The sequence below is a fragment of the Rhinolophus sinicus genome, linkage group LG14, assembly GCF_036562045.2.
Source record: "Rhinolophus sinicus isolate RSC01 linkage group LG14, ASM3656204v1, whole genome shotgun sequence".
NCBI classification, from domain to species: Eukaryota; Metazoa; Chordata; class Mammalia; order Chiroptera; family Rhinolophidae; genus Rhinolophus; species Rhinolophus sinicus.
Window position 1 is genome coordinate 51,986,112 of NC_133763.1, and position 27,991 is coordinate 52,014,102.

At 47.3% G+C, this 27,991-nt stretch overlaps 3 protein-coding genes and 1 long non-coding RNA gene across 5 annotated transcripts in view; 1 reads left to right on the top strand and 3 right to left on the bottom strand.

Moving 5' to 3' along the window:
• The window catches only part of LOC109451576 (uncharacterized), a 420,408-nt gene that overhangs the window by 247,909 nt on the left and 144,508 nt on the right, over positions 1-27,991 (top strand). The window lies entirely within an intron of this gene.
• Positions 1,297-8,347, bottom strand: LOC141568674 (uncharacterized). The gene is made up of 3 exons (XM_074319188.1): positions 8,307-8,347; positions 7,288-7,446; positions 1,297-5,663 (listed from the first exon to the last, which is right to left on the bottom strand). The coding sequence occupies exons 2-3, from the start codon at positions 7,423-7,425 to the stop codon at positions 2,274-2,276; spliced, it is 3,528 nt and encodes a 1,175-aa protein (XP_074175289.1). The 5' UTR covers positions 7,426-7,446; positions 8,307-8,347; the 3' UTR covers positions 1,297-2,273.
• On the bottom strand, positions 16,625-20,082 carry LOC141568652 (uncharacterized). The gene is given in 5 exon segments (XM_074319096.1): positions 16,625-16,644; positions 18,168-19,279; positions 19,325-19,622; positions 19,625-19,882; positions 19,965-20,082. Coding segments are annotated over 5 exon segments (1,806 nt in total).
• On the bottom strand, positions 23,845-27,869 carry LOC141568653 (uncharacterized). The gene is given in 4 exon segments (XM_074319097.1): positions 23,845-23,870; positions 24,056-25,635; positions 25,637-27,081; positions 27,717-27,869. Coding segments are annotated over 4 exon segments (3,189 nt in total). The 5' UTR covers positions 27,855-27,869.

The following is a 27,991-nucleotide window of genomic DNA, read 5'->3' on the forward strand; positions in this document are numbered from 1 at the left end:
AATATGTCTCCATTTAGAATAAGTCCATCACCCTAGATTGTTCCCTTGTGTTTCTCTTTCCAGCCAATTTACAAGTTCTCCCAGCCCTAGTCATCCACTGATCTACTTTTCATTTTTACATTTTTATATTTGTCTTTAGTAAGTTCCATGTAAATGGAATCATACAGTATGTATTCTTTTGGGTCTTGTTCTTTTGATCAATATAATGTTTTTGAGGCTCACCATGTCACATGTATCAGTAGTCCATTCTTTTTTCCTTGCTAAATAGTATTCCATTGTATGGCCCTACCACAATGTCCTGTTTTTTATTTATTTATTTATCTATTTATTTATTTATTTATTTTTTCAATTAGTTTCAGGTGCACAAGACAAAGCAAAACTTAGACGTTTATCATTTATATCCCTCACACTGTGTGAACCCCCCTCCCCCATCCACTATCCCTCTGTACGTTCCCAAAACCTCTCACCTTCCCCTTATCCCCACCCCCCCGCCCCTCTAGCAACCCTCTGTTTTTCCTCCATGTTTCCAAAGCTGTTTCTGATTAGTTCATTCACTTATTCTTTTCTTTAGATTCTGCATATAAGTGAGATCATATGGTATTTGTCTTTCTCTTTCTGACTTATTTCACTTAACATAATGTTCTCTAGGTCCATCCATGTTGTTGCAAATGGTAAGATTTCTTTCTTCTTTATGGCTGCGTAATACTCCATTGTATAAATATACCACAGTTTCTTAATCCAGTCCACAATGTCCTGTTTATCCATTCATAGATTGGTAGACATTTAGGTTGTTTCAAGGTTTGGGTTATTATTAAAGCTGCTATGAATATTCATGTAGAAATCTTCATGTGGACATATGCTTTCATTTTGCCTAGGAATAGAATTGCTGGGTCGTATAGTCAAGTATATTGAACTTTATAAGAAGTTGCCACACTATTTTCCAAGCAATTGTATCATTTTGCTCTCTTACCAGCCATACCAACACTTGGTGTTGCCAGTGTTTTTAATTTTGGCCATTCTAATGGATGTGTAACAGTGTCTCATTAGGTTTTAATATGCATTTCTCTGATGATTAATGACATTGAGCATCTTTTCATGTACTTATTGGCCATTTGTACATCTGTTTTGGTGAAGTGTCCATTCATATCTTTTGCTTGAGTTTCAAAAATTCCTTATAAATTCTGGGTTGTTTGTGAAGGGCAGGACTTTGGAAAATAACTATTTGAATTAGTTTCTAGTCTGACCACCTGTGTGTGAGAGTGAAATGAAGCAGAGATGAGACAACCTTCATGTTCAATCACTATTATTTATTGTCAGTTTTAATGCAATCCAGTTATTTGAATCCAAAGACTTGAAACAAATACGTTATAGTCAAACCAAGGAACTACACAGCAGTGGCAGGTTGTCTTCCGTTCCTTCTGGGTATAAAGGGTATTCCTATGAGGAAAGGCCAATGAACTACAGAAACATGTTAGAGCCATTGTATTTCCATGCTATTGCGCTTCAAAAAAACATTTTTTTTTTTTTTTTAACTTGGAGCGAATTCTTCAGAGTATGGGTAACATCTTTCTTGCTGTAATCAAGTTAGAGCCCTCATTTGGATCTTTGAATCCTGCACTGATCCATCCCTGATGTTTAAAATAATGCTCTCACTCACTGGCGAGGGAGGAAGAAGCACGTGGTGCCACTTCTTAATGCCTCTTGTTAGCTTATCGATTAGAGATGCACCTATGAATAAGGGATTGGTGGTTTTGATAAGCAAAAAAAAAAACTACCAACACGCTATCTTTGCTTTTAGGGTCTTCTTTCTGCCACCATCCAATAGAGGGCAGACCGGAAATTATAGTCCACGTTGCTGTAAGAGAAGCTTTGGCTCCAGAACTGGTAATGCATTTATAACTTTTTGCTTTTTAGAGATGCAGACTTAGCTTTGGCATAAATAATGAATAATGAGCTCTCAAAAAGACACCTCAACTTGACACCAAGCTCCAAAACTGCTTTGCATTGTTCTTCCAAATCTAGTCCCACACATTATTTATTCAACTCAGTGTTTCCTAACAAAGTAGCCCACATCCCCTATATTCTTTGGAAGGAACCCAATAACAAGGAATAGAGTACAATCACATGTTCACAAGAAAAAGATAGAGACAGATACATCCACTTTTAGAAAGAAACTGTAATGAATTACTCATCTGTAATTCATCTGTAAAGTGTGTTACTTTCTAAATTGCTACTTGAGTTAATTTCATGCCTGCTAATTATTCATCGTAGAATTAATGACTCTGCTCTTGGATATATTCATAGAGTGGGGTGCTGCTACAGACATTGTGGGAAACTAAGCCCCTGCTTCCACTTCCGGAGTTACTGCCTCCTGTCTGATAACAACGGCCATCTTGTCTATTCTCCTCCTGGCAAATTAACAATGTGTGGGTAGTGTTGGATCTAGACTGTCCACAGGAGGGTGCAAATTGTCCAGAGCCAAAGCTCGAGAACCTTTGTCTTTGTCCGTGAATACTCTCATATCCATCAGACTCACTACCTGATAGGCTGGAACTCCTACTTCTTTCTTCCTGGTTGTACCCTGACCATTCCTGGCTATTTCTTCTTGATTGATTGGGGGTTGAGCCTGTTTGGGGTTTACTGTACTCGTGATGAGTTCCACTTGAAATTGACCTATATCTTCCTTGTAATTCATGTTGCCCATAGTTCGAATACCAGCCAGATCCAGAACCACATTGTCCATAGCTAGGTGAGAGACATGAGCCAGACCCATATTGTCCGGAGCTACAATACTGCCCAGATCCAGAACCACATTGTCCATAGCTAGGTGAGACACATGAGCCAGACCCATATTGTCCAGAGCTACAATACTGCCCAGATCCAGAGCCACATTGTCCATAGCTAGGTGAGACACATGAGCCAGACCCATATTGTCCAGAGCTACAATACTGCCCAGATCCAGAACCACATTGTCCAGAGCTGGGTGAGTGACATGAGCTAGGTCCATACTGTTCAGTGCCAGAACACTGCCCAGATCCAAAATCATATTGTCCAGAGCTAGAGGACTGACAGGAGCTAGACCCATATTTTTCAGATCCAGAATCACATTGCTCAGAGCTAGAGGACTGACTTGAGCCAGATCTGCCATGTTCAGAGCCAGAACACTGCCCAGATCCAGACCCACATTGTCCAGAGTGAGAAGACTGCCCTGAGCCAGACCCATGTTGCCCAAAGCCAGAGGACTGACCTGATCTAGATCCAGGTTGCCCAGAGCCAGAAGACTGACCTGATCCAGACCCATATTGCCCAGAGCCAGAAGACTGACCTGAGCCAGATCCATGTTGCCCAAAGTCAGAAGACTGACCTGATCCAGACCCATGTTGCCCAGAGCCAGAAGACTGACCTGAGCCAGATCCATGTTGCCCAAAGCCAGAAGACTGACCTGATCCAGACCCATGTTGCCCAGAGCCAGAAGACTGACCTGATCCAGACCCATGTTGCCCAAAGCCAGAAGACTGACCTGATCCAGATCCATGTTGCCCAAAGCCAGAAGACTGACCTGATCTAGACCCATGTTGCCCAAAGCCAGAAGACTGACCTGATCTAGACCCATGTTGCCCAAAGCCAGAAGACTGACCTGATCCAGACCCATGTTGCCCAAAGTCAGAAGACTGACCTGATCTAGATCCATGTTGCCCAAAGCCAGAGGACTGACCTGATCCAGACCCATGTTGCCCAAAGCCAGAGGACTGACCTGATCCAGACCCATGTTGCCCAGAGCCAGAGGACTGACCTGATCCAGACCCATGTTGCCCAAAGCCAGAAGACTGACCTGATCTAGACCCATGTTGCCCAAAGCCAGAAGACTGACCTGATCCAGACTCATGACGGCCAAAGCCAGAAGACTGACCTGATCCAGATCCATGTTGCCCAAAGCCAGAAGACTGACCAGATCCAGACTCATGATGGCCAAAGCCAGAAGACTGACCTGATCCAGACCCATGTTGCCCAAAGCCAGAAGACTGACCTGATCCAGACCCATGTTGACCACAGGTGGAAGACTGATTTGAGATAGGTCCATATTGGGTGCAGCTTGATGGCTGTCCTGAGGTAGAGCCATGTTGTCCACAGCTAGAGGATTGACCATGTCCAGATCCATGCTGACCAAAGCCAGAGGACTGACCTGATCCAGACCCATGCTGACCAAAGCTGGAAGACTGGCCTGATCTAGACCCATGTTGCCCAGAGCCAGAGGACTGACCTGAGCCAGATCTATGTCTGCCATAGCTAGAGGACCGTCCTGATCCAGACCCATGTTTTTCATAGCTAGAAGACTGGCTTGAGCCAGACCCATGTCGACTGCGTCTAGAAGACTGACTTGAGCTGGACCTATGTTGACTATAGCTGGAAGACTGACCTGAGCCAGATCTGTGTTGCCCATAGCCAGACCCATGTTGGCTATGGCTAGAATGCTGACCTGAGCTAGAGCTCTGCTGGCCATATCTAGATGACTGACCTGATCCAGAACTTTGTTGTCCAACATCAGAGGACTGACCTGAAGTAGAACCATGTTTTTCATAGCTAGAAGATTGACCATATCCTGGTTCATGTTGTCCATAGCTTGATGGATGACTTAAGCCAGATTCACGCTCTCCAAAGTGAGAAGACTCTCTTGAGCTAGAACCACGTTGCCCAAAGCCAGAAGACTGACCTGATCCAGATCCATATTGACCATATCTTGAAGACTGACCTGAGCCTGAACCACGTTTTCCATAGCTGGAAGTCTGTCCTGAGGTGGACCCATGCTGACCAGAGCCAGAAGACTGACCAAACCCAGATCCATGTTGTCCATAGTTTGATGACTCACCGAAACTGGATCTTGAGCTAGACTCATGGTATCTCTGACTAGAAGACTGTTTAGTGTCAGATCCAGACTTTCCGTAATTCGAGGATTGGCCTGATCCGGAGCCATGCTTTTGTTTTCCATAACTCCCTGAGCTGACTCCATGATGCTGGCTTGACTTATTCTTATGTTGTCTGTTCCCTAAGGATTCATTTGATCCAGACTTCTCCTGGTCAGAACTCAAAGACTGGTCCTCTGAGTGACCCACCTGTCCTTGTTTTCCACAACCGCCTGACTGATGTGCTGAGTGTGATCTTCTTTCATGATGACTTGACTGCCTATAACCCACTTCTTCACTCCCAGACCCTTCTTGCTGATGAGAGCCATGCTTATTTTTCTTACTCTCCTTGAAGTGGCCTGAACTTGACTCTTTCCGCTTTTCCCCAGAGGTTTTCCCCGAACTAGACAAGGCTCCTCCCTGCCCCTTTCTTTTAGAGCTGGAGCCACGCCTGTGTTTAATGCTTCCTCTGGAGCCCTTGGAATAGGAGTCATTCTCTTCTTCACTCCAGCTCGAATGACTGGAAGATGACTTTTGTCCTTCATCCTCCTCTTCTGTTTTACTCTGTTCCTCTTGGTCCCGATGACTGTGGTGTTTTTGCTTTGACCCTGAAGCTTGACAGTAATCTTTGCCGATGATTTTGTTACACGCCTGAGCCAGCTTGAACATCATCAGCAGAAACTCAGTAAAATCCACTTTCTTGTTATGGTCCCGGTCCAGAGTCTGCATGATGATCTCTACAGTGTCTGGGTCATCTGGGTTCTGTACAGGAACAAGGGACAAAGGGCAGCTCTGTGAGTATGGACCGCATACCCAGCTAAGCAATCGAAGGAAGGCTGTGGAAGTGTGAGTGCTTGGATTACGAGGAGAGAAGGGAGTACACACGAGCAATGCAATGAGAAGCAGCCAGCAGGGGATGCAACTGGAAGATGGCAGGGAACAAGGGAATCGATTATTTTTTGTAAGGAATGGATCAAATACGAAGGATTAGCTAATTTATAAATAATAACTTTGGATACCTGAACTAATTAATTATGCATGCCTTCTCTTTGTTTGTCTGGCTTTGAAATAACTCCTTAATTCATTTACTCATTCAACAAAGATTTATTGTGCACCTTCTGTCTGCCTAGCATTGCGTTAGGTGCAGGGATAAAGCAGTGAATAAGTCTGCTTCCTGACAAAATGGAGCTTAACGTTTAGTGGTCCAGATACACAAACTTAAAATTACAATTTGTTGTGATAATGTTTCTATTAGAGTAACACCTGAGGGGGACGCCTGGGAGTTCAAAGAAGATGAATGAGAGAAAGTGATGTCTTTTGAAGGATGGGTTGGAATTTGGAATTAGCCCAATGAAGGGGTAGGAAGGGAGCAAGAGGGGAAAAAGATTATCCTGGGTCGAGGGAATGATGAACAAAGAGCTGGAGATGAGAGAAGGCAGAGCTCATACAAGGAACTCAGAGAAATTCAGGATTGCTAAGTTTAGAATCTCAGCAGTCAAGAGGTGTGGCTAGAGAGATACATATGGGCCAAATCATGCCTTTTAAGTCATGTGAAGGAACTTTGGACTTTAAGAGTTGGGAACCCTTGAACAATTTTGAACTGAGTGTGAAATGATTAGATGGGCATTTAATGCTGAGATTGGAAGTAAGAACAAGAAGCGGCTTGAACCAGAGGACTCGCAATAGTGATGGGGAGGAATGGGCTGTTTTGAGAGGCGATCGATGAACGTGATGGAGATTGGAAGGTGGAGGAGTCTGCCAAGAGAGGAAGTGAAAAATGGCACCAGATTTCTGCCTTGGGCAAACAGGAGAGTTTAGAGGGGAAGATGACGAGTTTCCTATCTGATACACTGAATTTAAGGCATTGATAGGAATCCAAATAAAAATATTTAGTAGGCAGCTGGATTTAATGAATTGCACATCAAGAGCTAGAGCGAAGCTCCCAAATATTTCCTTCCAGAACTGACATTTTAAGGTCACCCTTTCTAATGACATAGGAGTAAGGTGCTCATTTCCTGAACTCAGAGGCTCTATAGTACTAGAATCCCAGAAGTGGGCGGTGGTCAGGATTTTCTGCACTGAAGGAAGACCAAGAAAGGAAAGGAGACGCATTGTACCTACTTTTCCGATTTCTAGGACCATCTCACTTACTGTTCTGGAAGAAATACTCACACAGGACATTATTTAATCGATGGATTTTTGTCTGTTGTGTGGTAGGATCATTTTCCTTGGTCATATGACAGAAACCATCATGGGTCAACTTTTGACCTTATTTCAAGCCTTTACCAAACCCAGCTCTCTACTACCAAGGAGGGGAAGTTCTCTGGGAGTTTGACGTACGTGACCAAGGAAGAAAGGGGTGAAGAAGGGAATGTGGAGTTCTTACCTTCAAAACTTGACGAAATTCTTTTTGCAAAAGTTCTTTCAGTTCTGCCTTGCTCAACATGTCACATTCCTCATCCTGGGAGGCATATTGGTAGAAAACTTCGAGGACAGTGACGATGCTTTGTAGGAGTTGAGACATCTTTGTGTCAATTTAATTAACCTAAAGGGGGAAAGAAGAAGAGAGACCTGCCTCTTATTTGTTCCTTTTTTTTTTTGGCTTACTTACATAGCAGTGTCAAGCTTTTGTAATAATTGTTCAGAGTTAATCAGGCATGATTAATTTCATTCTGTTGTAATCAAGAACCAATCCAGAGTTGAATGACTTGTTTAAGCCACGTAGCAAGAAAGTGATGAAATTAGGAAAAGAATCCATGCCTCATATTTCCATTCCTGAATGAATGCAGGAGCAATGACATTTGTTTGTTTGTTTGTTTTCTGTCTCCTTGCTTCTACCGAGGGTAATTGAATGAGCTTTGTCCTGGAGCTGTAGAAATCCTGGGTATGCCAATCCATCCACTTCCCCAGTTCCTCCCTAGGTCTCAACCATCACACCCGGGAGGGACAGGTCCATCATCTCCACTGGCATGCCTGACTCCAGTTAAGGGCTGCCAGTGTCTCAGCCAGACCCTGAAGACTTCAGACAAAGGGGGCAAAGCCGACAACAGGCCTAGGTGATAAGGAGGTGGGGGCAGCTGCTCTCACGCTCAGCTTCGGTTTTCCTTCTCCAAGCGGGGGCGTAGTCTCAGGCTTTCCTGATCACACCACAGAAAGGAAAGGCTCAGCAGTAACGGAGGCAACCTGCCTAGTGGATAATTTGAGGCCCTGATCTTAAAGGAAATGACCCCAAAGAAAGGAGGTACGATCAGTCCCAGTTATCTGCTCATTTTGCTTCTCAGTAAAGTTAAACTGATACCAACATGCCCCAGAGTATATTCAAAAGAAGCCTGGTCTCTAGTGCCTCTGCATTCAAGTGCATCCTGACTGTCATGATCAGAAGCCCAAGTACATGTGCTCACTTACCTAGTTCACCAGAGGAACAAGTAGGATGGAGCTGAGGCAGCTTACAGGGTGCTGTTCGTTGGGGGCAGTGCCTTTTATAAAGAAGCAAGTACTGGTCCATCTTAGGGAGGAGCTGCTCTGTTCGAGGTGTCCTAATTCACGCCCTAACGAGCCGGCTCCACCTTTATCTACACCTCCCAGGTGTTTACCTGGTCACTTCCTTACATGTTCACCTGAGATTGCATTAGCAGTTCCCCAATCTGGGCGAGTGTCAGCCCCACCTACCAGAATCTCGACACAGCACAAAGACCTCCTTGCATGTTCGATGAGGTATCCAGCCTAACGCACTGACCATTATGTGGCCTTTGACTGAAGGGGGTGTGCAGGGACTTTGGAGACAAATGTCAATGAATCATGGAATCTGACTGGTACAAGGAGGCTTAAAGGTCACCTAGTCAAACTCTTCCTTTTAAAGCTAAATTTTCTTACGTGGGATCCCAACCAAGGTGTCACCGTGATATTACTCCCTCTTGAAATGGATAATGGCTGTGGAGACCCTGTTGTCTCTTTACTTAACTCTGTTTACCAGACCGTAGTGGCCATTTGTCAATGTAGCTTTCTTTTCGAACACTGTATAACCTTGGGGAGAAATCCAGGCTCCGTAGCGTGGTCCCCAAAGTTCCTCATGACCTGAGCTGTGGCTTCTCTCCAGCCCCATTTTCTCCCTTCCTTGTTCTCTTTATGGTCCACCAGTAATCAGCTACTTAAATTTCCTGAGAAAGGATGCTATGTTGTTTCATATTTTCCCTAGAGTATCTTTCCTCACTAGCTGCCTAGCAAACTCCGATTCTTTCTCCAAAACCCACATTAGACACCCTGTAGGGAATCTGTCTTGAATTACTCGAGAGAGCATTATAATTGTGTACCTTATTCATAATTCTATTGTAATACCAATCACAGTATATTATACTCTTTGAAAATGTCTTACTATGTAATTAATGTTTAAGATAAAAAAAATTGGAAAACATAGATAAGCAAAGAAAGAAAATACCTGTATTCCTTACTCCCCAGAAAGAGCTACTGTTAATTCTGTGGTTTATATCCATGCCCCCCCGCCCCCACACACACAGATCCATGTGCCTATACGACTTCTAGACCGTGAGCTTCTTGAGAATAGGGGATGGGCATTGTTAACTCCTATGTATGTCACTTAGAGACTCGGCACACTGCTTGTCACATAAAGGTCCCCAATAAACATTTGCCAAATTGAATTGAATTGAAAGAGGAGTACTGTTCCTTGACCAACTCCTACTTTTTCACAGCAGGACTAGGGTCTGCCCTCTCTTTTGCCATCGTCTCCTCGGAGGACATACTTTCATGTGAATATAGACTGAATCTCAGCATTGGGAACCCACGGGCACCGTTCTGCTTATCTCTGAGGTCCTCGCTCTGCACTCCCTCCATTGTGACCGAACACCACAAATGTCACCAAAATGGCTGAAGTTACACAGACTAACACTTGTGTAACACGATCGTCGGGAGTGGGGCAGGAGCGGTAGCAACTGTTGGCAAATGGTAAATCACACGATTCAAAACCCACCCACTCTCAGGCGATGCGTTTTCCTCTGAGCATTCCCCGGAGGGCTGCAGAGTCTGGCTCCAGCCGTGCTGTGGACACCTGAGTTGGGCCAGCTTGTCGTGCTTCATCAGAGGAACGAGCTTTCTAAAGGTGTGACTGAGGCTGTGGGCGTGCAGGGGAGGTGGAATTTGCTAAGTGAAGGCCGATTTCCTGCAGGAGCTGGCTATTGCCACACAGGGCAGACGACTCAGGTGAACGTGCTCTCGGGGCCCGTGTTCCCTGAACAAGGGGCCAGCAAGCTTTGTCCGGAAAGGCAAGAGGGTCAATATTATAGGTTTGTGGGCCAGGTAGTCTTTGTTGCAACTGCCTAACTCTGCTCTTGCACCCTAAAGCGGCCATAGATGATAGGTACACAAATGAGCATGGCTATGATTATCGACACTGACCTTTAAATCTCATATAACTTCACGTGTCATCATGTTTTCAACCATTCTTAGCTTGTGGGCCATCCAAAAATTGGTGATGAGCTAGATTCGGCCTGTGGGCTGTCGTTTGCCACCCCTGGCCTTCTGTGTTTGCTTGTCAGGGATTGCCGCCAGGAGAGGGGCGTCCGATGGAAGAGAAGGCTGACAAGTAGGGGACATCAGAACCACTAATTCTTGTGAGAGAGAAACATGTGCATGTCTATCTGGGAATGTTGGCGTGAGAGGTGGCAGGGGAAGGAACAGAACGAGGGACCTCTGGGTGCTCAGGAGAGGGAAGTAAATCTTGACTTCATCTAAGGGAGGAATTTTTAACATTTGCCTTGGCTGAAAATGCAACGAGCTGTTTGTGAAGTCACTGAGTTTATTGTCAAGGGTATGTTGGAAACTTTCAGGTGTCACGTAAGCAGTTTTAATCCTTTCAGTGCTTTAGTTTCTGAATATCCTCTTAATAGCACCCACCTGAGTTTTGTTGACCTTTATTTCTTGGTTTGTGCCGTGAAAACAAGAGGCATATTGAGTGTGCCCTTTTGAGAATTCCTAATGGAAGCGTTGGATTAGATGCTTGTCCTTTCCAAAACCGAGAATCAGGATTTTACCAGAGTATGTGTTCCATAGCCACACCGTGGGGCTTGAAGAGCCCCTCTCGTGAGTTTGATTAGTGGTTTTCCCTTTGGAGATGACAAGGTTCAGGAGAAGAGATTTCTTATGATATGTGTTATGTTCTAGGCTGTTCTAGGCTGTTCACTGCCTCCCTGTGTCGGCAGAAGAAAGGACATGTTTGTTCTTCTCCGTTCGCCAAGCACAGTGCTGTGTGCCTGGGTGTCATTTTATTAACCCTCACAACAACTGTTTGCTGTAGGTATTGTTACCCCCACTTTTCAGATGAGAACACTGAGGCTCAGAGAAAATAGGTAACTTGTTTCAAGTCACTTAGCTATTAAATGGGGAAGACTGCTTCTGCCTAGGAATAGATGGGGACTGGGGATGAGTCATGTCTTGCAAGAGGGAGGGTTGGAGGACAGTTGTTGAGGAATGGAGTGTTTGACCTAAAAAAAAAAAAACAAAAACAAAAAACTAAGCAAGCAACCAACCAATGAAACTGGTAAGGATGAAGAAACTGGGAATTTCTCGTCCCGCCCCTGGGCACGCACGTGCCCTGAGCTGGAAGGCAGGGTGATGTTCCTGCAGCGCCACCTGCTGGGCGGTCGGGAAATTCTGCAGTAATTCTTTCTCGTCCTTTCTCTTCTTTTCCCTCACTCCCACCTGCAAAGCAATTTCTGCTGGTTCTCTGGAGCTCAGTCTCCATGAATGAGGAAACTACGTAAAAAATAGGGACATAACAAGCACGGGATGTTGCTGGTCACGATTTTGGGGTAAGTGGAGTCAAAAGAAATTAGCGATAATGTGTAAGGGGGTCACCAAGCACTTCACTCCCTTTCCTCCTCCCCAGGTACAAGGGTCATTTTTCCCTCCTATCTCAATACATCAGAAATGGATCTGATACAATCTTACAGCTTCGCATGTGTTCTTTGGGGGATGCGGCTGGCACGGTGACACATCTTTTAGCTCTAGGCCCAGGCCCTGCAATGTTCTGTGCTTGAGTATCTGTGTCCTATTCAGCTGTTTCTCTTTCCCCTCTGAGACCCCACACATGCCCAGATGCTCGCAACACAGAGCTCGTTCTTACTTGTATCCTCTCACGTATTCTGTCAGCATCTTTCTCTGTCCTTCTCCTTAACCTGCGGCCTCATGCTCTTATTAGCCTGGCCGTTCATAGCCTGTATCCCTTAGTTCCTACCGTCTGGAGGCTTCTGCACGAAGGCCTGGTCCACCAGAGCAGGAAGAAGGAGGAGAGTGATTGGAAGTGCTTCCCAGGGACCCGTCACGTGTCATAGAGGTGGTACAGAAACCTGCTGGCGTGGCAGGTGCCACAGGAAGCTCCAGTGTGTGTGTGTGTGTGTGGGGGGGCTTGAGTGTCAGTGTAATTAGTATCACACTGATTGGGCCTCTGTTTCCTCTCGGAATTTTTCTTCTCCTAGTCTCCCTCTCCCATAGACTCTGAGTTAGCGATACGTCTTCCTTGCTATTCTCCACGTCCTCCAGGCACACGCCTTCCTTAGGAATTGGCTTTCTCAGGAATACTCTTCCTCCAGATACCCATTTGGCTTTATCTTGTGTCTTCTTCCAGTCGTTGTTCAGATGTTACCTTTTCAATCAGGCCCATCCTGACCACTCTGTTTGACACACGTCTAACTCACTATTTAGTTGGCTTATTTATGACATGGGGTTTGAGCAGAGGAGTGACATTATCTGACTCACGGCTACGTCAATACTAGACTGTAGGGAGATGAAGTCTAATCAGGAAGATCAGTCGGGTGAGAGAGGAGGGAATGGAGGTAACCACGGCTTCCGGCTGGGAGGACTGTGTATATGGCGGTGTCATCCGCTAGGAAACGCCATAAATGAGAAGGAGAAGGCTTGCGAGGAAGCATTGATGACGAATTATTGTCATCCTATTTATCCCCATTATCTAACTCTTTCCATCGCTTCTTAACCTAATTCCTTGAAAGAGCAGGGAACGCTCCCTGTGTCTGACCCCCTTATCTTCCATTTACTCTTCGGCCCTTTAATATCTGATTTTCACGCCCTTTACAGCTTTTTTGGGGGCGGCTCCTCTTCCATGGCCTGTTCATAAATGTTTTTCTTCTCCAAAGCTCCAGCCTTAGCTCTCTGCCCGTTTGGACCAGTTCTTACCATCAGTAAAGCGGGTTAATGGAGCAGGACAGAGCAAGGTATATTGTTCCTAAATGTTTCTTGTCAACTTATGCAGTGGCGCTATTTCACCTTTTTATGGCTGAGTAATATTCCATTACATATATGTACCACATCTTCTTTACCCAGCGATCACTGAAGGACACGTAGGTTGTTTCCATAACTTGGCTATTGTAAATAATGCTGCAATGAGCACACAGGTGCGTATATTTTTATGAATAAATGTTTTCAAAGTTTTCAGGTAGATACCCACAAGAGGGATTGCTGAGTCATTTGGTAGCTGTATTCTTAATTTTTTGAGGAACCTCCATACTGTTTTTCAGAGTGCCTGCACCAGTTTACATTCCTACCAGCAGTGTATGAAGGTTCCCTTTTCGCCACGTTCTCTCCAACACTTGTTTCTTGTCTTCTTGGTAATAGCCATTCTAACAGTTATGAGATGGTATCTCACTGTGGGTTTGATTGCATTTCCCTTATAACTGGAGATGTTGGGTATCTTTTCATATATCTGTTGGCTGTGTTTGTGTTTCTTGGAAAAGTGTCTGTTTAGGTCCTCTGCCCATTTTTAAATCATATTGTTTATGTTTTTGTTGTTGGGTTGTATGAATTCTTTATATATTTTGGATATTAGCCCCTTGTCAGAGCTACTGTTTGCAAATATCCTCTCCCATTTGGTTGGTTGCCTTTTTGTTTGTTGATGGTTTCTTTTGCTATGCAGAAGCTTTTTAGTTCGATATAGTCACATTCATTTATTTCTGCTTTTACTTCCCTTGCCTTTGGGGTCAGGTTCACAAAAACCCCTCTGAGACCAAGGTCCATAAGTTCAGTGCCTATGTTTTCTTTTTTGTATATTTTTTTCAGGTCTTATTCAAGTCTGATTCATTTTGAGTTAATTTTGGTATATGGCATCAGCTGGCAGTCTAAATTCATTCTTATGCATGTGGTTTTTCAATTTTCCAGCACAATTTATTAAAGTCTTTCCTTTTTCCATGGTATGTTCTTGGCTCCTTTGTCGAAAATTAGTTACCCATATATGTGTGGGATTATTTCTGGGCTCTCTATTCTGTTCGATTAGTCTGTGTGTTTGTTTTCCTGCAAATTATCATAGTGATTTGGTTACGGTAGCTTTGTATTATGGTATAGTTTGAAGGCAGATAGTATGTGATACCTCTGGCTTTGTTCTTTTTTCTCAGGATTGCTTTGTCTATTCAAGGTCTTTTGTGGTTCCCTAAAAATTTGTGGATTTTTTTGTTCTATTTCTGTGAAAAATGCTATTGGGATTTTCATAGGGATTGCATTAAACTTGTATATTGCTTTAGGTGATATGGCCATTTTAACAATGTTAATTCTTCTAATCCGTGAATATGGAATATATTTCCATTTCTTTGTGTCTTCTTCAATTTTTTTCAACAATGTCTTATAGATTTCAGTGTACAGGTCCTTCGCCTCCTTTATTAAGTTTATTCCTAGGAATTCTTTTTGTTGTGATTGTAAATGGGATTATTTTCTTCATTGCTCTTTCTGATTTTGCTGTTAGTATATAGGAGTGCAACAGATTTTTGTATATTAATTTTGTATCCTGCAATTTTACTGTATTTGTTTATTGTTTCTGATAGGTTTTTGGTGGAGTCGATAGGGTTTTCTATATATAGAATCATGTCATCTGCAAATAATGACAGGTTTGCTTCTTCATTCCCAATTTTCATTGCCTGATTGCTCTGGCGAGGACTTAGAGTACTGTATTGAATCACAGTGACAAGAGTGGACATCCCTGTCTTGTTTTTGATCTTAGAGGAAAAGCTTTCAGTGTTTCATCACGGAGGACACTTTTAGCTGAGAGTTTGTCATATGTGGCCTTGATGATGTTGCTATTTTCCTCCTGTACCCATTTCATTGAGTGTTTTTATTTTAAATGGATGCTATAGCTTGACAATGTGCTGACTGAAATAAGCCAGTCACAAAAATACAAATACTTTATCATTCCATTTATACGAAGACTCTAAAGTAACCAAATTAATAGAATCAGAAAGTAGAATGGTGATTGTCAGGGAATGGGGGAGGGAGAAATAGGGACTTGTTTAATGGGTATAACAAGATTTACCATGTTTCCCTGAAAATAAGACCTAGCCAGACAGTCAGCTGTAATGTGTCTTTTGGAGCAAAAATTAATATAAGACCCGGTCTTATTTTACTATAATACAGGACTAGGTGTAATATAATATAACGTAATGTAATGTAATGTAATGTAATATAACATAACATAATATAATATAATACCAGGTCTATATTAACTTTTGCTCAAAAAGACACATTAGAGCTGATTTTCCGACTAGGTCTTATTTTTGGGGAAACAGTAGTTTTGCAAGATGAAAAAATTCTGGAGATTGATTGCACAACAGTGGGAATACACTTAACATTTCTGAGCTGTGCACTTAAAAATGGATAAGTTTAAAAAAATAGATAAGTTGATATATTTTAATTAATTAATTAATTAACCATAATTTTAAAAATCTAATGTCCTTACTGTGGCTTCCGTGATCTGGTCCCTGCTTAATTCTCAAAAATTATCTCCTGCAGACTGTTTTCCCAGCCCTTACCCTAGAGTTCCTACACCTCAGGGCACTTAGGGATGGGAAATGCCTAGGAAGACAGAGAAAAACTATGGTCTGGAATGTTCCCATGGAGTCAAGTTTGCATCTTTTTGGACAAATGATTTTCTATCAGCTAGCAGAAAGGAGTGTCTGGTAATTCTATCCTGAGTGGACAGGGTTATGAACGAAAACAATTTCAGTTGTTTGTTGATGGGTTCCTCACAAAACGTTGCAAGTTTCTTGGTGGAGTGTCCACCTCTGGTTATGTCTGTGGTAAGGTCTGTCAGTGTCCTTCCGTCAGCACCTCCACCTCCGTTGGCCTAGGTCTGCACTATCTCCCTCATTCTAACTTTGAATTCTTCAGACTGTCAGTTAGGCCTGATCTGCTAGAGAAAGGCCTCCGGTGGAAGCTGAATTAGCTGGTTGTGACACTGGAGGCAAGGTGGCAAATTGTGTCCCAGAAAGGAGAGAGGCATTCTCTCTATACCTGTGTCTGTGGCAACTCAACGAGGCCTGCAGGTTGGGCACCTCCTGGATTTGCAGCTTGTAGGGGAACTTAGCGATAATACTTTAGCAGGGAAGCAGGAAACCAGTATGGGGCTCCTGTCCCTTTTGAGTGGCTCGTGGAGAGCACACGCAGACATGATATCGTTTGGGGCTCCTGAGGAAAATGAGCTTGTCGGTGGCTTTTTGTTCAGCCCCTGTCCACACTGGGGATCATTTAAACTTTGACAGTTAATTTCACTTTAGCTTGATGTATTCAAGTAAAAGTGAAAAAAGACAGCTTTTGTAAGTGCGCTGATACGAGCACTCAGCACAGAGTTAGGACATGACCTCTTGTTGTGACTTTGGTTATAGACTGTTTGTGTGACAGACTCATCTGCCAAATGTGAACACTGCCTTGGATAACCTCTAGTACCCCTTCCGGTCGCCTGTTATGGAGAAGGAAGATTTGGGTACGGACACACAGAGGGATATTCCTTTTAATGGTAGAAATTTGTTCACATGTCTACTACCCTTTGTTTAATCTCATCATCCATGGGCTAGGTCATGAGGTATATGTGTTTTCTTCCTGGGCAAGAGAGCATTTCCTTAATTGCTTTCCTTTTCCAAGATTTCTCTGTCCTCACTAGTTTCCATTGGAAAACATCTTCTAGTCTCTTTGGAAGAAGGACCTAGGGGGTGGCTGGATGGCTCAGTTGGTTAGAGCACGAGCTCTGAACAACAGGGTTACTGGTTTGATTCCTACATGGGCCAGTGAGCTGCGCCGTCTGCAACTAGAGTAAAGACAATGACTTGGAGCTGATGGGCCCTGGAGAAACACACTGTTCCCCAGTAAATTTTTTTTTTTTTTTAAAAGAAAGACCTATAATTCAGTAATTCCTGCTTCCTGATCTTGGTTTGACTTAGCTAATAGCCATCTGGGTTGATGTCTGACGATACTTACGATACTTATGGGGCTATTCACCTCTGAGCTAATCCTTTGTCCATCCAGCAGGTGACGATGTGGAACAATGATTATGTTGGAGAAAAATATAGGATTTTATTAAATACTTCCTTCTGTGCACTCTTTATTACTTTGGCATGGTGTATAACTAGCATTTGGTCATATACTTTTCCAGTGATAAAGGAAAAAGGTGTAATTCTACCCATGGGGAAGTGATTCTTTGGGGTTTAGGAGAAATAAGCACAGAAGGCAAAAACTATGATATAGGATCAATTGTTTATTTTTTAATTTTCATACAGTTTACATTTATGAATTCTATATGACCAAGGTGATTTTAATGAATGCAGAATAATACATAGTTTGATAGAAGCTTGATAGAAGCATGTGTATCGAGCCCTGATATTATGTAGCAGCTATGGCCTCCAGAGCACTGATTTTGTGTTTTTGACTCCTTTGATATTTTTGGTAAAGATTAATGTACCAATCTGGAAAAGTGCTAAATTTTAACCTCTCTCAAAAAACAAACAAACAAACAAACAAAAAACACCCCCAAACCCACTTTACTTGAACCCCAATCACCCAAAATACTCATAGTTTTCTAAATTCAACTCTTCATGATGTTGCTTTCTCATATTCACCATTTCCTAATTATAAAGTTCCAAAGTTCATAGAGAATACAGGGAAACTATCACCAGAAAAAACAAACCTAACAAGTTTAAACACAAGATAAGAAAAGAAAACCTTAGTGAAACCATAAACTTTCCTGATTCAAAGTTGATTTCTTGGGAGATTTTAATAATCTTGGCTTAATTACTTTTCTGGTGGCTTCTCACTCATCGTAATAGTATCGAGGAGACTGACTGTATCCGCCCTGTTCAGAAATATCACTCGACACACCCTCTATATAACTGTCTGATATGTTAGATGTTGTAAAATCACTGACGTATACAAGTCTGTCACAGAATCCCACATGGCTAGAAATAGGTCTGACACTTCCAGCCTGCCTACCACTGGCTGGGCTAAGACCGGAACCCTTGTGTCTGGTGTTACTGGATCCGGATGAGGTTTGCCCATAACCAGTGCCTGAGCGTCTGGAGGTATCTCTAGCCTCGTTGTGGCGGGTTCCCTGTCTTTCGCTGGTACCAGACTGGGAGTGTCCATGGGCAGAATCGTGCTGTTGATGTCTTTGTCTGGACCCTGACCGTCCATGGGCTGACCCCGATTGAGCCTCTGAGTCTTCTGATTGTCCTTCAGTGTCACTGGCATAACGACCGCTGGATCCCTGGTGTCTGGTGTTACCAGATCCAGATGAGGTTTGTCCATGCCCAGTGCCTGAGTGTCTGGAGCTGTCATGCTGGGATTGTCTTCCCCTCGAGCTCGATCCTGACTGCCCTTGGCGTGAGTCGCTGTGTCCTCGAGAGGATGTCTCTGCATGCTGAGACCCCGACTGTCTAGAGTGCTCTACAGACTGTCCATGACTAGATCCTTGTCTTCTTGTGGCTCCAGAGTCTGACTGTCCAGCTCTCTGCCCTCGATGGGACCCAGCGTGTCTCGAGCTGTCTCCTGCCTGGCCGTGGGTGGACCCATGTTGCCTTCCTGAGCCATACTCAGATGACGTGTCTGAATCTCCTGAGTGTGCTTCACTCTCACTGTCCTGACTTACACTGGACCCTCGGTTTCTGTTTGTCTGGGATCCAGATGACGAGTGTCCATGCCCAGACTGTGAGTGCCGAGAACTGTTGCTGGCTTGTCCCTGGCTAGATGTGTGAGTGCTTGTCCTCGTGGATCCTGAGTGACCATGGGAAGACTGAGCCTGACCCTGGGAGGCTGAGTGGTGCTGTTGGGACCCTTGGTGTCTCGAGCTGTCCCTACCTTGTTCGTGGCGGGATCCCTGTCTCCCTCCAGTGCTGGATCCGTGCCGTCCCTGGGAGGACTCAGAGCGTCCACCGATGGAGCCCTGATGCCCACGAGACCCTTGGTGTCTCGAGCTGTCCCTACCTTGTTCGTGGCGGGATCCCTGTCTCCCTCCAGTGCTGGATCCGTGCCGTCCCTGGGAGGACTCAGAGCGTCGACTGGTGGAGCCCTGACGCTCCTGCGATCCTGAGTGTCTGGAGGTATCTCTTGCCTGGTTGTGGCGGGATCCCTGTCTTTCGCTGGTACCGGACTGGGAGCGTCCGTGGGCAGAATCGTGCTGTTGATGTCTTTGTCTGGACCCTGACCGTCCATGGGCTGACCCCGATTGAGCCTCTGAGTCTTCTGATTGTCCTTCAGTGTCACTGTCATGACGGCCGCTGGATCCCTGGTGTCTGGTGTAACCGGATCCAGATGAGGTTTGTCCATGCCCAGTGCCTGAGTGTCTGGAGCTGTCTGCTTCCCGCTCATGGCGGCGCCCTTGTGTCTGTGTAGTGCTGGATCCTGACTGTCGATGGGCAGAGTCGGAGTGCCTACGGGGGCTGTCTGCCCTTGGTGCGACCCTGAGTGCCTAGCGGTGTCTCCTGACTGGCCATGGGTAGAGCCATGCTGTGGCCGTGAACTGGACCCAGTCCTCCCATGGGTCGAGTGGGATTGTCTACCTGAATCATCCGACTGTCCTTCGCTGTCGCTGGACTGACTGCTACCGGATCCTTGGTGTCTGTTTGTCCTTGACCCTGCGGATGGTCCAGTTCCTGAGTGTCTGGAGCTGTCATGCGGGGATTGCTGTCTTCCCTCGAGCTCGATCCTGACTGCCCTTGGCGTGAGTCGCTGTGTCCTCGAGAGGATGTCTCTGCATGCTGAGACCCCGACTGTCTAGAGTGCTCTACAGACTGTCCATGACTAGATCCTTGTCTTCTTGTGGCTCCAGAGTCTGACTGTCCAGCTCTCTGCCCTCGATGGGACCCAGCGTGTCTCGAGCTGTCTCCTGCCTGGCCGTGGGTGGACCCATGTTGCCTTCCTGTGCTTGTCCTTGTGGATCCTGGTGACCATGGGAAGACTGAGCCTGACCCTGGGAGGCTGAGTGGTGCTGTTGGGACCCTTGGTGTCTCGAGCTGTCCCTACCTTGTTCGTGGCGGGATCCCTGTCTCCCTCCAGTGCTGGATCCGTGCCGTCCCTGGGAGGACTCAGGCGTCCACCGATGGAGCCCTGATGCCCACGAGACCCTTGGTGTCTCGAGCTGTCCCTAGCTTGTTGTGGTGGGATCCCTGTCTTCCTCCAGTGCTGGATCCGTGCCGTCCCTGGGAGGACTCAGGCGTCGACTGGTGGAGCCCTGACGCTCCTGCGATCCTGAGTGTCTGGAGGTATCTCTTGCCTGGTTGTGGCGGGATCCCTTGATGTCTTTGTCTGGACCCTGACCGTCCATGGGCTGACCCGATTGAGCCTCTGAGTCTTCTGATTGTCCTTCAGTGTCACTGTCATGACGGCTGCTGGATCCCTGGTGTCTGGTGTAACCAGATCCAGATGAGGTTTGTCCATGCCCAGTGCCTGAGTGTCTGGAGCTGTCTGCTTCCCGCTCATGGCGGCGCCCTTGTGTTTGTGTAGTGCTGGATCCTGACTGTCGATGGGCAGAGTCGGATTGCCTACGGGGGGCTGTCTGCCCTTGGTGCGACCCTGAGTGCCTAGCGGTGTCTCCTGACTGGCCATGGGTAGAGCCATGCTGTGGCCGTGAACTGGACCCCGTCCTCCCATGGGTCGAGTGGGATTGTCTACCTGAATCATCCGACTGTCCTTCGCTGTCGCTGGACTGACTGCTACCGGATCCTTGGTGTCTGTTTGTCCTTGACCCTGCGGATGTTCCAGTTCCTGAGTGTCTGGAGCTGTCATGCCGGGATTGCTGTCTTCCCCTCGAGCTCGATCCTGACTGCCCTTGGCGTGAGTCGCTGTGTCCTCGAGAGGATGTCTCTGCATGCTGAGACCCCGACTGTCTAGAGTGGTCTCCAGACTGTCCATGACTAGATCCTTGTCTTCTTGTGGCTCCAGAGTCTGACTGTCCAGCTCTCTGCCCTCGATGGGACCCAGCGTGTCTCGAGCTGTCTCCTGCCTGGCCGTGGGTGGACCCATGTTGCCTTCCTGAGCCATACTCAGATGACGTGTCTGAATCTCCTGAGCGTGCTTCACTCTCACTGTCCTGACTTACACTGGACCCTCGGTTTCTGTTTGTCTGGGATCCAGATGACGAGTGTCCATGCCCAGACTGTGAGTGCCGAGAACTGTTGCTGGCTTGTCCCTGGCTAGATGTGTGAGTGCTTGTCCTCGTGGATCCTGAGTGACCATGGGAAGACTGAGCCTGACCCTGGGAGGCTGAGTGGTGCTGTTGGGACCCTTGGTGTCTCGAGCTGTCCCTACCTTGTTCGTGGCGGGATCCCTGTCTCCCTCCAGTGCTGGATCCGGGCCGTCCCTGGGAGGACTCAGAGTGTCCACCGATGGAGCCCTGATGCCCACGAGACCCTTGGTGTCTCGAGCTGTCCCTAGCTTGTTCATGGTGGGATCCCTGTCTCCCTCCAGTGCTGGATCCTGGCCGTCGCTGGGAGGACTCAGAGCGTCCACTGGTGGAGCCCTGACGCTCCTGCGATCCTGAGTGTCTGGAGGTATCTCTTGCCTGGTTGTGGCGGGATCCCTGTCTTTCGCTGGTACCGGACCGGGAGTGTCCATGGGCAGAATCGTGCTGTTGATGTCTTTGTCTGGACCCTGACCGTCCATGGGCTGACCCCGATTGAGCCTCTGAGTCTTCTGATTGTCCTTCAGTGTCACTGTCATGACGGCCGCTGGATCCCTGGTGTCTGGTGTAACCGGATCCAGATGAGGTTTGTCCATGCCCAGTGCCTGAGTGTCTGGAGCTGTCTGCTTCCCGCTCATGGCGGCGCCCTTGTGTCTGTGTAGTGCTGGATCCTGACTGTCGATGGGCAGAGTCGGAGTGCCTACGGGGGGCTGTCTGCCCTTGGTGCGACCCTGAGTGCCTAGCGGTGTCTCCTGACTGGCCATGGGTAGAGCCATGCTGTGGCCGTGAACTGGACCCAGTCCTCCCATGGGTCGAGTGGGATTGTCTACCTGAATCATCCGACTGTCCTTCGCTGTCGCTGGACTGACTGCTACCGGATCCTTGGTGTCTGTTTGTCCTTGACCCTGCGGATGGTCCAGTTCCTGAGTGTCTGGAGCCGTCATGCCGGGATTGCTGTCTTCCCCTCGAGCTCGATCCTGACTGCCCTTGGCGTGAGTCGCTGTGTCCTCGAGAGGATGTCTCTGCATGCTGAGACCCCGACTGTCTAGAGTGCTCTACAGACTGTCCATGACTAGATCCTTGTCTTCTTGTGGCTCCAGAGTCTGACTGTCCAGCTCTCTGCCCTCGATGGGACCCAGCGTGTCTCGAGCTGTCTCCTGCCTGGCCGTGGGTGGACCCATGTTGCCTTCCTGAGCCATACTCAGATGACGTGTCTGAATCTCCTGAGCGTGCTTCACTCTCACTGTCCTGACTTACACTGGACCCTCGGTTGTCCTTGTGGATCCTGGTGACCATGGGAAGACTGAGCCTGACCCTGGGAGGCTGAGTGGTGCTGTTGGGACCCTTGGTGTCTCGAGCTGTCCCTAGCTTGTTCGTGGCGGGATCCCTGTCTCCCTCCAGTGCTGGATCCGTGCCGTCCCTGGGAGGACTCAGAGCGTCCACCGATGGAGCCCTGATGCCCACGAGACCCTTGGTGTCTCGAGCTGTCCCTAGCTTGTTCGTGGTGGGATCCCTGTCTCCCTCCAGTGCTGGATCCGTGCCGTCCCTGGGAGGACTCAGAGCGTCGACTGGTGGAGCCCTGACGCTCCTGCGATCCTGAGTGTCTGGAGGTATCTCTTGCCTGGTTGTGGCGGGATCCCTGTCTTTCGCTGGTATTGGACTGGGAGCGTCCGTTGCCAGAATCGTGCTGTTGATGTCTTTGTCTGGACCCTGACCGTCCATGGGCTGACCCCGATTGAGCCTCTGAGTCTTCTGATTGTCCTTCAGTGTCACTGTCATGACGGCTGCTGGATCCCTGGTGTCTGGTGTAACCGGATCCAGATGAGGTTTGTCCATGCCCAGTGCCTGAGTGTCTGGAGCTGTCTGCTTCCCGCTCATGGCGGCGCCCTTGTGTCTGTGTAGTGCTGGATCCTGACTGTCGATGGGCAGAGTCGGAGTGCCTACGGGGGGCTGTCTGCCCTTGGTGCGACCCTGAGTGCCTAGCGGTGTCTCCTGACTGGCCATGGGTAGAGCCATGCTGTGGCCGTGAACTGGACCCAGTCCTCCCATGGGTCGAGTGGGATTGTCTACCTGAATCATCCGACTGTCCTTCGCTGTCGCTGGACTGACTGCTACCGGATCCTTGGTGTCTGTTTGTCCTTGACCCTGCGGATGGTCCAGTTCCTGAGTGTCTGGAGCCGTCATGCCGGGATTGCTGTCTTCCACTCGAGCTCGATCCTGACTGCCCTTGGCGTGAGTCGCTGTGTCCTCGAGAGGATGTCTCTGCATGCTGAGACCCCGACTGTCTAGAGTGGTCTCCAGACTGTCCATGACTAGATCCTTGTCTTCTTGTGGCTCCAGAGTCTGACTGTCCAGCTCTCTGCCCTCGATGGGACCCAGCGTGTCTCGAGCTGTCTCCTGCCTGGCCGTGGGTGGACCCATGTTGCCTTCCTGAGCCATACTCAGATGACGTGTCTGAATCTCCTGAGCGTGCTTCACTCTCACTGTCCTGACTTACACTGGACCCTCGGTTTCTGTGTCTGGGATCCAGATGACGAGTGTCCATGCCCAGACTGTGAGTGCCGAGAACTGTTGCTGGCTTGTCCCTGGCTAGATGTGTGAGTGCTTGTCCTCGTGGATCCTGAGTGACCATGGGAAGACTGAGCCTGACCCTGGGAGGCTGAGTGGTGCTGTTGGGACCCTTGGTGTCTCGAGCTGTCCCTACCTTGTTCGTGGCGGGATCCCTGTCTCCCTCCAGTGCTGGATCCGTGCCGTCCCTGGGAGGACTGTTGATGTCTTTGTCTGGACCCTGACCGTCCATGGGCTGACCCCGATTGAGCCTCTGAGTCTTCTGATTGTCCTTCAGTGTCACTGTCATGACGGCCGCTGGATCCCTGGTGTCTGGTGTAACCAGATCCAGATGAGGTTTGTCCATGCCCAGTGCCTGAGTGTCTGGAGCTGTCTGCTTCCCGCTCATGGCGGCGCCCTTGTGTTTGTGTAGTGCTGGATCCTGACTGTCGATGGGCAGAGTCGGATTGCCTACGGGGGGCTGTCTGCCCTTGGTGCGACCCTGAGTGCCTAGCGGTGTCTCCTGACTGGCCATGGGTAGAGCCATGCTGTGGCCGTGAACTGGACCCCGTCCTCCCATGGGTCGAGTGGGATTGTCTACCTGAATCATCCGACTGTCCTTCGCTGTCGCTGGACTGACTGCTACCGGATCCTTGGTGTCTGTTTGTCCTTGACCCTGCGGATGGTCCAGTTCCTGAGTGTCTGGAGCCGTCATGCCGGGATTGCTGTCTTCCCCTCGAGCTCGATCCTGACTGCCCTTGGCGTGAGTCGCTGTGTCCTCGAGAGGATGTCTCTGCATGCTGAGACCCCGACTGTCTAGAGTGCTCTACAGACTGTCCATGACTAGATCCTTGTCTTCTTGTGGCTCCAGAGTCTGACTGTCCAGCTCTCTGCCCTCGATGGGACCCAGCGTGTCTCGAGCTGTCTCCTGCCTGGCCGTGGGTGGACCCATGTTGCCTTCCTGAGCCATACTCAGATGACGTGTCTGAATCTCCTGAGCGTGCTTCACTCTCACTGTCCTGACTTACACTGGACCCTCGGTTTCTGTTTGATGTGTGAGTGCTTGTCCTTGTGGATCCTGAGTGACCATGGGAAGACTGAGCCTGACCCTGGGAGGCTGAGTGGTGCTGTTGGGACCCTTGGTGTCTCGAGCTGTCCCTAGCTTGTTCGTGGCGGGATCCCTGTCTCCCTCCAGTGCTGGATCCGTGCCGTCCCTGGGAGGACTCAGAGCGTCCACCGATGGAGCCCTGATGCCCACGAGACCCTTGGTGTCTCGAGCTGTCCCTAGCTTGTTCGTGGTGGGATCCCTGTCTCCCTCCAGTGCTGGATCCGTGCCGTCCCTGGGAGGACTCAGAGCGTCGACTGGTGGAGCCCTGACGCTCCTGCGATCCTGAGTGTCTGGAGGTATCTCTTGCCTGGTTGTGGCGGGATCCCTGTCTTTCGCTGGTATTGGACTGGGAGCGTCCGTTGCCAGAATCGTGCTGTTGATGTCTTTGTCTGGACCCTGACCGTCCATGGGCTGACCCCGATTGAGCCTCTGAGTCTTCTGATTGTCCTTCAGTGTCACTGTCATGACGGCTGCTGGATCCCTGGTGTCTGGTGTAACCGGATCCAGATGAGGTTTGTCCATGCCCAGTGCCTGAGTGTCTGGAGCTGTCTGCTTCCCGCTCATGGCGGCGCCCTTGTGTCTGTGTAGTGCTGGATCCTGACTGTCGATGGGCAGAGTCGGATTGCCTCGGGGGCTGTCTGCCCTTGGTGCGACCCTGAGTGCCTAGCGGTGTCTCCTGACTGGCCATGGGTAGAGCCATGCTGTGGCCGTGAACTGGACCCAGTCCTCCCATGGGTCGAGTGGGATTGTCTACCTGAATCATCCGACTGTCCTTCGCTGTCGCTGGACTGACTGCTACCGGATCCTTGGTGTCTGTTTGTCCTTGACCCTGCGGATGGTCCAGTTCCTGAGTGTCTGGAGCTGTCATGCCGGGATTGCTGTCTTCCACTCGAGCTCGATCCTGACTGCCCTTGGCGTGAGTCGCTGTGTCCTCGAGAGGATGTCTCTGCATGCTGAGACCCCGACTGTCTAGAGTGGTCTCCAGACTGTCCATGACTAGATCCTTGTCTTCTTGTGGCTCCAGAGTCTGACTGTCCAGCTCTCTGCCCTCGATGGGACCCAGCGTGTCTCGAGCTGTCTCCTGCCTGGCCGTGGGTGGACCCATGTTGCCTTCCTGAGCCATACTCAGATGACGTGTCTGAATCTCCTGAGCGTGCTTCACTCTCACTGTCCTGACTTACACTGGACCCTCGGTTTCTGTTTGTCTGGGATCCAGATGACGAGTGTCCATGCCCAGACTGTGAGTGCCGAGAACTGTTGCTGGCTTGTCCCTGGCTAGATGTGTGAGTGCTTGTCCTTGTGGATCCTGAGTGTCCATGGGAAGACTCAGCCTGACCCTGGGAGGCTGAGTGGTGCTGTTGGGACCCTTGGTGTCTCGAGCTGTTCCTGGCTTGTTCGTGGTCAGATTTTTGTCTCCCTCCAGTGCTGGATCTGGAATATGGTGGTTCGATTTCTTCTATTTCATTATCATTTTTACCATATGTATTTCCTTCATGTTCATAGTATGAGTCCTCATCTGTTGATTCTTCCCAATTTATATACTGTTGTCTCAGATTTTCATTATGAAATTCATCATCTCTGCCTCTTTTTCCTCTGATTGTGCTAACAGTTGACATATACCTTCTTTCTTGGTCTTCATCATAACTTGACCTACTTTCCTTTTTTCCACCTGACTGATCATGTTGTTTGCCATATTTGTCGTCATGTCTGGATGGTTCACCTTTTCGTTCTCGTGTTTCAGAACTAGGTCTATGTCTCTTTCTGTCACTTCCCCTTGGGCTCTTGGATCTTGTTTTGTCCCTCTTTCCATCAGTTTTGGAATGACTGGATTTTCTCTTTCTGTCTTCTTCCTTTTGTCTTTCTTCTTCTACGTCTTTTTTAGCGTGTGATTTATGATGTCCCTTTCTTTTGTGGTGTGGTCCTGATGCTTGGAAATTTTGTCTTCTGGTTGACTTATAGAATGCTTTTGCCAATTTGAATATCATCAGGAAAAACTCTTCAAAGTCTATTTTGTTGTTGTGGTCTTTGTCTAGGTAATCCATGAAGATATCAGCAGTGTCTGGGTCATCTGGATTCTGCACAGAGAGTAGACAGCAAGAAAGAACATATTAGACAGATGCCCCTGGTTAATGGAATAATCCATAATCAATTTAGGGAATGTGTATTTTTGGTACTTAAAATTGGAACCAAATCTGGTGTTATTTTTTAAAATATTGTTTAGCTTATCCTGAGTCAGTAGGAAACTATAGGTGCTGTAAGAAAAAAAGAAATGTTAAATATACATGATAACAGGAAAAAGATTTGATGGCCAAGTTCCTGTTGTTCCTACTTTAAATATCAATATATTATAAAATTTATAATTGCGCTATCTTTTAAACATACCATCTTAACAATCTTCATGTAGTAAAAATAGTACGAAGCCCTAACTAAGTGGTATTTATGTCTTTGTCATTAAATATTTGTATTATTGTTCCTTCATAGAACTTGTGTGTTTGTGTAGGTATGTGAGTGCGTGAGCAGACTCTTGTGAGTGTATAATAGATATAAAGGTTTAAAGAGAGGAAAACAAATTTCTATCTGTTTTGCACGAGGGTTAAGTCGGGTTTTATTCCAAAAGATACAATTCACAAAAATTAACAATAATCCTTTGTGAGACTATTAATGCAGAACCGACATGCTACACCCTTTAATCCTGGCAAATATCTCTTACCCTCAGGATTGGGCGAAACTCCAATTCCAGAAGTTGCTTCAGCTCCTCTTTGCTTACTGTTTCAGTCTCCTCATCTGTTCTTGCATACCGGTGGAACAGGTCGATGATGGAAGTGATGTTTTCCATAAGAGTAGACATCTTTTGGAAATCTAGGTAAACCTAGAAGGAAGAAATAAAAATGTCCTTTTCTTGTATTTTGTTCCCTAGGCCATATCCATTCTTCCTGTATTAAGAATAGTACATTCTTTTTAAACCTCCATCTTCTCTGAAGTGGT

Excerpts from the sequence above, each read along its gene's own strand:
- LOC141568674 (XM_074319188.1), bottom strand. The coding sequence starts at position 7,425 with ATGTCTCAACTCCTACAAAGCATCGTCACTGTCCTCGAAGTTTTCTAC. Across the intron at positions 5,664-7,287 it reads AATTTCGTCAAGTTTTGAAG|AACCCAGATGACCCAGACAC; the intron begins GTAAGAACTCCA and ends GTTCCTGTACAG.